Source organism: Brachyhypopomus gauderio, unplaced genomic scaffold, assembly GCF_052324685.1.
Source record: "Brachyhypopomus gauderio isolate BG-103 unplaced genomic scaffold, BGAUD_0.2 sc95, whole genome shotgun sequence".
Lineage (NCBI taxonomy): Eukaryota > Metazoa > Chordata > Actinopteri > Gymnotiformes > Hypopomidae > Brachyhypopomus > Brachyhypopomus gauderio.
Genome location: NW_027506916.1, coordinates 964,299 through 976,309, shown reverse-complemented (window position 1 = coordinate 976,309; position 12,011 = coordinate 964,299). Strand labels below are relative to the sequence as shown.

The 12,011-nt window shown below is 52.7% G+C and overlaps 1 protein-coding gene across 3 annotated transcripts in view; it reads right to left on the bottom strand.

The window, feature by feature from the left end:
- drc11 (dynein regulatory complex subunit 11) overlaps positions 1 to 12,011 on the bottom strand; it is a 47,477-nt gene that overhangs the window by 8,268 nt on the left and 27,198 nt on the right. For all 3 annotated transcript variants that reach the window (XM_076992651.1, XM_076992653.1, XM_076992652.1), the window contains 3 exons: positions 8,132 to 8,190; positions 5,718 to 5,800; positions 2,705 to 2,812 (listed from right to left, as the gene is read on the bottom strand). In XM_076992651.1, the coding sequence (XP_076848766.1) occupies positions 2,705 to 2,812; positions 5,718 to 5,800; positions 8,132 to 8,190 (250 nt within the window). The remainder of the gene's footprint in view (positions 1 to 2,704; positions 2,813 to 5,717; positions 5,801 to 8,131; positions 8,191 to 12,011) is intronic.

Sequence of the window (12,011 nt, the reverse complement as noted above, 5' to 3'; positions counted from 1 at the left end):
GTGGAGGTGTGGGAGGTGGAGGTGTGGGAGGTGGAGGTGTTGGGAGGTGGAGGTGTGGGAGGGTGGAGGTATTGGAGGGTGGAGGTGTGGGAGGTGGAGGTGTGGGAGGGGTGGAGGTGTGGGAGGTGGAGGTGTGGGAGGTGGAGGTGTGGAGGTGTGGGAGGGTGGAGGTGTGGGAGGTGGAGGTGTGGGTGGTGGAGGTGTGGGAGGTGAAGGTGTGGTGGTGGAGGTGTGGGAGGTGGAGGTGTGGGAGGTGGAGGTGTGGGTGGGTGGAGGTGTGGGAGGTGGAGGTATTGGAGGGTGGAGGTGTGGGAGGGTGGAGGTGTGGGAGGTGTGGGAGGTGAAGTGTGGAGGGTGAGGTGTGGGAGGTGGAGGTATTGGAGGGTGGAGGTGTGGGAGGGTGGAGGTGTGGAGGTGTGGGAGGGTGGAGGTGTGGGAGGTGGAGGTGTGGGAGGTGAAGGTGTGGGTGGGTGGAGGTGTGGGAGGGTGGAGGTGTGGGAGGTGAAGGTGTGGGAGGTGGAGTGTGGGAGGTGGAGGATTGGAGGGTGAAGGTGTGGGAGGGTGGAGGTGTGGGAGGTGGAGGTGTGGGAAGGTGGAGGTGTGGGAGGTGAAGGTGTGGGAGGTGGAGGTGTGGGTGGGTGGAGGTGTGGGGAGGTGGAGGTGTGGGAGGGTGGAGGTGTGGGTGGGTGGAGGTGTGGGAGGTGGAGGTGTGGGAGGTGGAGGTATGGGAGGTGGAGGTGTGGGAGGGTGGAGGTGTGGGAGGGTGGAGGTGTGGGAGGTGGAGGTGTGGGAGGGTGGAGGTGTGGGTGGTGGAGGTGTGGGTGGTGGAGGTATTGGAGGGTGGAGGTGTGGGAGGGTGGAGGTGTGGGAGGTGGAGGTGTGGGAGGGTGGAGGTGTGGGTGGTGGAGGTGTGGGAGGTGGAGGTGTGGGGAGGGTGGAGGTGTGGGAGGTGGAGGTGGGGGTGGGTGGAGGTGTGGGAGGTGGAGGTATGGGAGGTGGAGGTGTGGGAGGTAGAGTCCTGCACCGGGTCGGGTACCCGCGGGGTACGGGCAAATAGATGCTGAAACGGGGTGGGTTTACACATACCGAAATTTTACGGGTGGGTATGCGGGTGGGTAAGTTAAATACGGGTATGCGGGTGGGTAAGTTAAATACGGGGTGGGTATGCAGGCGGGCAAGTTAAATACGGGTATGCGGGTGGGTAAGTTAAATACGGGTGGGTATGCGGGCGGGTAAGTTAAATACGGGTATGCGGGTGGGTAAGTTAAATATGGGTGGGTATGCGGGCGGGGTAAGTTAAATACGGGTGGGTAGCACGTGAATAAGTGGTGATTTTTAGTAGGCTTTTATTTGCTACGTAATGAACATAGTGTTACCTTTTGCCTGATTACCGCCTCCCGGTCGTAGGTGGCGAAGCTCAGGGGAGCTTACTTATACCGTAGCTCCATTGGCCAGAGCGGGCTGAAATGTACTCTTCACCTGTTCTGGGGTAATACCCAAACTTCAGTTCTTTTCCAGCGGAAACATGAGCAGAGGCTGCTTATAACGCAGTACCGGGCATTTATTGTAGCTTGCTTGGTGGTTACAAAGCTAAATGGGTGGCCGTGCTAGAACAAGGAAAAATGAGGAGAGAGAACTTAGCGTGCTGCTCCCACCACAGCAGATGGGAAACCACTACCACTGTGAACCTATGCAATTTTATTTAGTTGTTATACTGGCATTTGTTCCCTCTCGTTTTGCATTGTGTTATGGCACCGGTTGACTACATACATTTTCTTGCGTTTTACCAGTTGCTACTTTTAGCAACCTTAGATTTTATTTTGTGTTGTACTGACGTTTTTTCAGAGGCACATTGAGCGTGATACGGGACAGTGCAGCACTCAGTACTAGTGAGATGACAAAAGACCCCTGGAGGTGAAATACTCAACACCAGAGGGTCAGACCCAGTTCAGGAGGGCATAGAATGTGTGACACATACACACACACACCTACACACACACACACACAACACACAGCACACACACACACACACACACACACACACACACACACTTACACAGACACATATAAGCACACACACAGACATACACAAACACACACTGAAACAGACATATGCACATACATACACACACACACACACACACACACACACACACACACACATACATATACTGAAAAATTAATGGCATCTCTTCTACAGTTCCCACGGTTTCCATAGTACCCTTTAGATGTTTCTTTTGTTTTTGTGGACACAATAGCTCTAATCCATCATCATGTTCCACACACACACACACACACACACACACACACACACACACACACACACACACACACACACACACACACACACACACACACACACACCACCATCATCTTCATCATTATCAGCCACTCTCACTTTTTTGTCGGTACCATACTTCTTTTTGATTATTCTGTTTCATGGGAATGATAGAGCTCCGCCTTCTTTCATATCTGCCTGTATTGCTATGGTAACAAGCTCTGGCTTTTCTGGGTTGTGTAGTACGACTCTGGGCTAGAATACACACAAGTGGGCCTGGAACACTCACCCAGACACAGCACTCACACACACACACACACACACACACACACACACACACACACACACACACATACTCTCACATACACACACACACACACACACACACACACTTACTCACACACACACACACACACACACACTCACCCAGTGGCAGCACGCCGTACAGGGTCACCAGCTGCCTGACGTCCCCCAGAGAGGGCATTGGTTCCACAGCTGCCTGCCTCAGACTGCTCCCGAGGTAGCAGCTCTCTCCTGGAGACACACAGGCCCACAAACACACCAATAACCATCAGGTTTATTTAAACGTAGGGTACGTCCAGATGAAGACAGTGGCCTGTGTGTGCAGCAGCGGCTCCTGTATGAACATGTAAAGCAACAAGCCAGTCAGGACAAAAATACACACAGAAAGGTCATGATATGAAGACCTGGAGAAGGCCCATTTCTCCGTATGGGACGAGGATCCATCTCCATATATCAGCAGCGTCCGGCTCTCAGCAGGACAGGTGAACCTCCCTCTGAATGAGATTACATCACATCACCGTGGCAACCCTGCTTGCTCCTGCGAAGTCACGCGGTGCCTGCGTGTCAGGACTGATGTGGGTGTGTTTACATCACACCCTGCTTGTGCCAAAACAGCCTGGAACTTTATTAACCTCAGTGGGAAGCCCAGAGTCCAACAACACCACCCGTCTCCCGTCATGAAAACATCTGAGAAACATCTGAGCAGCTGCACACACACTCAGGCAGTGGCAAGATCTTCACCACAGCATCAACGACATTTCTGGATTTAGCATGCACTGAATTAAATTACGGAACATTATTTGTGTGTGTGTGTGTGTGTGTGTGCGTGCGTGTGTGTAGGTGGAGGAGGTGGAGGTGACGGCCCAGGTCTAATGCAACAGCACACATGACCTCAGAAAAGTGGAACAAATGTGACCTGTCCCAGCAAATACCAGCCCCCCTGGACCCCTCCCCCTGGAACCCCACCCCTGGAACCCCGCCCCCTGGACCCTGCCTCCTGGGAGCCCCGCCCTCTGGGAGCCCCGCCCCCTCTACTGGCACCCTGACAGAGATCTTGCACTTGCTTCTGTCAAGGCTGGATAAGTAGAAATGTTGAACATGTTAATACAGAAACACCCCAAAATGACCAAACAGAGATGTGAGATCAATGCTAGGACAGTCAGTGTTCAGGGTAAGTGGTTAGAGTTAGGGGTTAGGGGGTTAGAGTTAGGGGTTAGGGGCAGCCCCGTCGACAGGGGGGGACAACCGGGTCTGTTGTCCCGGGGCCCAGGGCCAGGGGGGCCCATCAAAGAGCCCAGCAATTTATATTTATTTAAAGTCTATCATTTTTTAATAATCTTAAAATCTTTCATTAATATAAAATTCTGTACTCAAAATAAGCTCAATGGCTAAAATATATATATTTTTTACCTATCTGCATAGTTTCCATTAAGTGCATACACCCCCGCCTCCCACTGAAAAATGGTTTGATCCAGCACCGACCGTAGCCGGCTGGTACCCGCCCAACAGCGGGAAATACAGTGGTGGATAGTTAAAGTAAATACAGAAATCTGGAGCGCAGAAAAGAAAGGAAAAATATTTACCCGACGAATTTTAAAGTTGCATTGTGTTCCAGGTTTGAAAAGTGCTGGAATTTAAGCTAAATCCCCCCGCTCAACAAGTTACGTTCGCCGCCACACCCCCCCCCCCCAAACACATTAAATTACGTTCGCCAAGTCGGAGCTATCTGCCATATTTGGCGCGCGGAGAAATATAGTTGATTACCCCTGATCTACAAGCATAAACGTATATACTGTACAGCTTGGTCCCCCTCACTTCAGAATTTCCATCTGCGCCCCTGACTCTGTTCATCGCGCTGAAGCGACGCGCGCGAAGTTACAAAATTCGAGAGATGCACGACCTCGCGAATCGACAGCGCGTGAGGCCCTCGCGCACGGGCGGTGCCACTGCGATTACGTCATTTTCGCCGCGCGAACCCTCGCGCCGCTCGCGACACGTCAAGTATAGTTTGTATCAAATATTTAACTTAATTAAGTTTAACGTGCTGGGAAATATTGAAATGGACCTTTAAGGTGACGTACAAGTGCTTTAATTCCACCTTGTATAGGTGTATGAACCCGGCAAACATGACATTGTCCATCGCGCTGAAGCGCGGCGCGCGCGCGAAGTTACAAAATTCGAGAGGTGCACGACCTCGCGCCGCGACAGCGCGCGAGGCCCTCGCGCACGTGGCGGAGCCACAGCGATTACGTCATTTTTCGCGGCGCGTCGAGTATAAACCAGGCTTAAGGGTCCGCGCGGCGAAAATGACGTAATCGCTGCGGCTCCGCCTCGTGCGCGAGGGGCCTCGCGCGCTGTCGCGGCGCGAGGTCGTGCACCTCTCGAATTTTGTAACTTCGCGCGCGCGCCGCGCTTCAGCGCGATGGACAAAGTCATGTTTGCCGGGTTCATACACCTATACAAGGTGGAATTTAAAGCACTTGTACGTCACTTTAAAGGTCCATTTCAATATTCCCAGCACGTTAAACTTAATTAAGTTAAATATTTATACATATACTCGAAATGAATCGAAATAATTCGCTTTTTTATCACATTAGTTTATGGTTGTTTATTTTCAAAACGCCCAATCTTAACGTCTTCACATTCTCTCGTGTTTCACCCTGGAATTACAAGAGGCTCGTATTTGTTAACGTATCGTTTCGGACAACACTGCAAAGCCATATTTACGTATGATGCCTGATTCGGTCTCTGGTCAGGTAAAATGTTCTTTCACACGGTTTTGCAGAGGTTTTTTATTCTTCACTGCCACCTATCGCCACCTATCGTTTCGGAGAACACTGCAGCGACGCTTGCGAAAGTATAAACACCTACACCGCTCGCGCAGGGTCGCGCGAGGTGGGCGGAGTCGCGCGCTACGGTCGCTCGCGAAAGTATAAACCAGGCTTAAACCAGTCAGCTGTCAGAAACAGCTTTGATGTGTGACTATATTATATACTATATGACCTAACACAAGGATTGTCTGGTACAGAGGAAATTCAAATGACGAAAGCGGGGGGGGGGGGGGGGGGGGGGGGCGCTAGCAAGACTGTCAACGGGCCTGGTTTAGGGGTTAGGGGTTAGGGTTGGGCTTTCATACCCAGATACGCTGAGAGTCTGATGTTCCTGGGACGCACGAGGATGCCGTCCAGAGCCAGTTCTTCATACAGGGACTCAATGGACCTATGTACACACACACACACACACACACACACACACACACACAGACACACACACACACATACACAATTATAACAATTATAGAAGAAACATACACAAACACACATACATACACACACACACACACACACACACACTCACATACACTACAATTATAACAATTATAGAAGAAACACACATACACAAACACACATACATACACACACACACACATACATACACACACACACAAACACACACACACTCTGACCCACTACCACACCACACGGGCAGCTGGACCCGTGCTGGCAGAGCCGGAGTAGCTAATCGGGAGTTTCGGGAGGATTCCCGATGGGCCGGTTCATGTTCATCTCTAGTTTGGGCCGATTGGGAGGGAAAAATAATTTTGGGCCGTATTTGGGCATAAAACTCCCGGGCTGAAAAAGTGTCCCACTCCGGCCCTGCGTGCTGGCGTCTATGTGGTCTTATTCCAGCAGGAGTGGAGTTCTGGGTCTGGAGTTCTGGGTCTGGTTCTGTCTACCAGCCAGCCTCTCTTTTAAATCACAATGAGGTTCAACTGCTTGAGAAACATGGTTTGAGGAATCCTGCCATGACATTTTACTGTACTAACCTTTCTTTAAAAAACCTGCGATACTATAAATTTTGAACAGAACACATGGCAACATAACAACACTGTTCCAATGCACAGTGGTCATTGTTGTCTGCGATTGGCTAACACTCGATATTGACCAATATGAAAAATATTTTCCATTCTTTCGTGCCATGTCATAGCAACCCAGTGAGACAGTGTGAGCTCAGTTTTTTCCAAAGCTTCAACATGATGATTCTCTCAACCCTTGTGCAAGTGATCATATTCCTAAACGCATCCTGATGTGCGCAGCATTCTAGCGCAATCTGAGATATTACAGTCACCAAATGTGAGGGCCTGTGAGCTTCAGGGGACGTGCCAGGGATGTGAGAACACACTAGGGGACGTGAGAACACACCGGTGGACCTGAGAACACACTAGGGCACGTGAGAACACACCGGGGGACGTGAGAATACATCAGGGGACGTGAGAACACAACGGGGGACGTGAGACCACACCGGGGGACGTGAGAACACACTAGGGCACGTGAGAACACACTAGAGGACGTGAGAAGACACCGGGGGACGTGAGAACAAACTAGGGCACGTGAGAACACACTAGGGGATGTGAGAATACACCGGTGGATGTGAGAACACACTAGGGCACGTGAGAACACACTAGGGCACGTGAGAAAACACCGGGGGACGTGAGAATACATCAGGGGACGTGAGAATACATCGGGGGGACGTGAGAACACAACGGGGGACGTGAGACCACACCAGGGGACGTGAGAACACACTAGGGCATGTGAGAACACACTAGAGGACGTGAGAAGACACCGGGGGACGTGAGAACAAACTAGGGCACGTGAGAACAAACTAGGGCACGTGAGAACACACGAGGGCACGTGAGAACACACTAGGGGACATGAGAACACACCGGTGGACGTGAGAACACACCGCGGGGACATGAGAACACACCGCGGGACGTGAGAACACACCGCGGGACATGAGAACACACCGCGGGACGTGAGAACACATCGGGGGACGTGAGAACACAACGGGGGAAGTGAGAACACACTAGGGGATGTGAGAACACATTAGGAGACGTGAGAATACATCAGGGGACGTGAGAACACACTAGGGGACGTGAGAACACATCGGGGAACGTGAGAACACACCAGGGGACGTGAGAACACACCGGGGGACGTGAGAACACACTAGGGGATGTGAGAACACATTAGGAGACGTGAGAATACATCAGGGGACGTGAGAACACACTAGGGGACGTGAGAACACATCGGGGAACGTGAGAACACACCAGGGGACGTGAGAACACACCGGGGACGTGAGAACACACTAGGGGATGTGAGAACACATTAGGAGACGTGAGAATACATCGGGGGACGTGAGAACACATTAGGAGACGTGAGAACACATTAGGAGACGTGAGAATACATCAGGGGGACGTGAGAACACACCGGGGGACGTGAGAAGACACTAGGGGACGTGGCGGCTGGGGAGCTGAGGACGCTTCAGTGCAATGTGATTCAGGACAACAGTGTACCACCGCAGTCCCATCTGATCAGTAAAGACTCTACAGCCCTGAAGTCCTCACGTCCTCACGTCCTCACGTCCCCAGACTGGCCCACACATTCCACATAGACAAACAAAATTTGTTTGTAAAAGCATTTTAGAGGCAAATAAAATAACCCTACAAATCATATTTGTCTTCATGTTTACTGTTATGGTTGCCCGGTTACCGACCTGTCTGCGGTTAGGTCCTTCTCCTTCTTCTTCTTCTTTTTCTTCCCTTTCTTCTTTTTCTAGACGGAGACACAGGACGGAGACACAGGACGGAGACACAGGACGGAGACACAGGACGGAGCGTCAGCACGTGGAGGAGACGCCACTCTGATCTGCGCCCGGCTGGAAGGAGCCCACATGGCACCCGCAGCTACTCTTACGACATGAGGCTGCTTGAACTCAGAACTGCAAACACGTGTGTGTGTGTGTGTGTGTGTGTGTGTGTGTGTGTGTGTGTGTGTGTGTGTGTGTGTGTGTGCACTCAGAAGGGTGAACTAGCACGCTACATGTAGTGGTGAGACACTGTTGTGCAAACCTCTGCTAATGTTCAAGAGCTGATACACACTGGCACCTCAGGCCTGGGTGGAGAAACCAGGTGAACACACACACACACACACTGCCCTGGCTCACATCCAATTGGAGACACCCAGGAATGCGAGCAAAACTAGCGGTGTGTGTGAGGAATGTGGTGATGTAGTTCCTGAAGGAGGTGTGTGATGGAGAACCTGCCCGGCTACACCCGTGTGATGGAGAACCTGCCCTGCTACACCTGTGAGCTACGGGGGAAGACGTCACATGACCAGGGCCGTCTACTGAAGGACTGACACACAGAGTCCTCAGTCTGTCGGACACTGCTGCGTGTTGGGAGACGTGCCCTTAACTAGTAAGAGTCCATTCCACAACACCCCAGAGTAGCTTGAGATCCTCCCAGAAACGCCTTGACAAATTGAAGAATATGTCTGATAGTTGTAGCCAAAAATGTGTTTTCTTATTAGTAACTATGCAGTTTGGGTCACAGGTGTGGTCACCACAGAATCTGAACCTGTCAGAGGAATCGGACGCGTCATTCTGTGGTGGACGAGTGTTTCCTCACTCACTGACTAATGTTTCTTTTTTTTGATAAACACATAGTCTCTCTCCCTCTCTGTCTGTCTCTATCTTTCTTTCTCTCTGTCTCTCTCAAAAATGCACAAAAACTCTCACACATGTAAACATAAACTGTCACATATATACACCACACATGCAGACAAACTCTTTCACATGTATACAAACTCTCACACATACAGAAAGAATCTCACACACACACACAAACTCTCAAACACACACAAACTCACACACACAAACTCTTTCACACATGCACACAAACTCACACACATAAACACCAAACTCTCACATACATACACCACAAATACAGACAAAATCTCACACACGCACACAAACACTCACACACATACGGAATTCGCACACACATACACACAAAGCTCCAGTGTTTACAGTTGTATAAGTGACGGAGTGTTTTGTGTGACACTGTTAGGATGTGCTGTGTTTGTGTTGCAGGTTCATACGTTCAGAAAGGAACACACGTTAACTTGTGTTATATACACCCCCCACACACACACACCACTCACACACACACCCCACACACACCACTCACACACACACACACACACACACACACACACACACACCCCACACACACACACCCCACACACACCTCACCCACACACCCCACACACACACACCACTCACACACACCCCACACACACACCCCACTCACACACCCCACACACACACACACACCACTCACACACACCCCACACACACCCCACTCACACACACCCCACACACACACCCCACTCACACGCCCCACACGCACACACACACACACACACACACACACCCCACTCACACACACCCCACTCACACACAACCCCACACACCACAAACCCCACACATACACACCCCATACACACATGCACACATGCACACACGCACACCCCACTCACACACACCCCACTTACACACACCCCACACATACACACCCCACACATACACACAGACACACCCCACTCACACACACCCCACACACACACACCCCCCACACAGACACATACAGATACAGTTTATCTCAGCAATATTCATTTCCTAATAGCACGAGTTGCTCTTGTGATTGGTCTGTGTGGAACAGAGGGAGGCGTGTCTCTGTGTGTGTGGGGCTGATGGAGGTGTGTCTCTGTGTATGTGGGGCTGAAGGAGGTGTGTCTCTGTGTGTGTGGGGCTGAAGGAGGCGTGTCTCTGTGTATGTGGGGCTGAAGGAGGCGTGTCTCTGTGTGTGTGGGGCTGAAGGAGGCGTGTCTCTGTGTGTGTGGGGCTGATGGAGGCGTGTCTCTGTGTGTGTGGGGCTGATGGAGGCGTGTCTCTGTGTGTGTGGGGCTGATGGAGGCGTGTCCCTGTGTGTGGGGCTGATGGAGGCATGTCTCTGTGTGTGTGGGGCTGAAGGAGGCGTGTCTCTGTCGTGTGTGGGGCTGAAGGAGGCGTGTCTCTGTGTGTGTGGGGCTGATGGAGGCGTGTCTCTATGTGTGTGGGGCTGATGGAGGCGTGTCTCTGTGTGTGTGGGGCCTGATGGAGGCGTTGTCTCTGTGTGTGTGGGGCTGATGGAGGCGTGTCCCTGTGTGTGTGGGGGCTGATGGAGGCATGTCTCTGTGTGTGGGGCTGAAGGAGGCGTGTCCCTGTGTGTGTGGGGCTGAAGGAGGCGTGTCTCTGTGTGTGTGGGGCTGAAGGAGGCGTTGTCCCTGTGTGTGTGGGGCCGATGGAGGTGTTGTCTCTGTGTGTGGGGCTGATGGAGGCGTGTCTCTGCGTGTGGGGCTGATGGAGGCGTGTCCCTGTGTGTGTGGGGCTGATGGAGGCGTGTCTCTGTGTATGGAGCTGATGGAGGCGTTGAGTCCTCTGTGTGTGTGGGGCTGATGGAGGCGTGTCTCTGTGTGTGTGGGGCTGAAGGAGGCGTGTCTCTGTGTGTGTGGGGCTGAAGGAGGCGTGTCTGTCTGTGTGTGGGGCTGATGGAGGCGTGTCCCTGTGTGTGTGGGGCTGATGGAGGCGTGTCCCTGTGTGTGTGGGGCTGATGGAGGCGTTGTCCCTGTGTGTGTGGGGCTGATGGAGGTGTGTCTCTGTGTGTGTGGGGCTGATGGAGGCGTTGTCCCTGTGTGTGGGGCTGATGGAGGCATGTCTCTGTGTGTGTGGGGCTGAAGGAGGCGTGTCTCTGTGTGTGTGGGGCTGAAGGAGGCGTGTCTCTGTGTGTGTGGGGCTGATGGAGGCGTGTCTCTGTGTGTGTGGGGCTGATGGAGGCGTGTCTCTGTGTGTGTGGGGCTGATGGAGGCGTTGTCCCTGTGTGTGTGGGGCTGAAGGAGGCGTGTCTCTGTGTGTGTGGGGCTGATGGAGGCGTGTCCCTGTGTGTGTGGGGCTGATGGAGGCGTGTCTCTGTGTGTGTGGGGCTGATGGAGGCGTGTCTCTGTGTGTGGGGCTGATGGAGGCGTGTCCCTGTGTGTATGGAGCTGATGGAGGCGTGTCTCTGTGTGTGTGGGGCTGATGGAGGCGTTGTCCCTGTGTGTGTGGGGCTGATGGAGGCGTGTCCCTGTGTGTGTGGGGCTGAAGGAGGCGTGTCTCTGTGTGTGTGGGGCTGATGGAGGCGTGTCTCTGTGTGTGTGGGGGGCTGAAGGAGGCGTGTCTGTGTGTGTGAGGCTGATGGAGGCGTGTCTCTGTGTGTGTGGGGCTGAAGGAGGCGTGTCTCTGTGTGTGTGGGGCTGATGGAGGCGTGTCTCTGTGTGTGTTTGGGGCTGATGGAGGCGTTGTCCCTGTGTGTGTGGGGCTGATGGAGGCGTGTCTCTGTGTGTGGGGCTGAAGGAGGCGTGTCCCTGTGTGTATGGGGCTGAAGGAGGCGTGTCTCTGTGTGTGTGGGGCTGAAGGAGGCGTGTCCCTGTGTGTGTGGGGCCGATGGAGGTGTGTCTCTGTGTGTGGGGCTGATGGAGGCGTGTCTCTGCGTGTGGGGCTGATGGAGGCGTGTCCC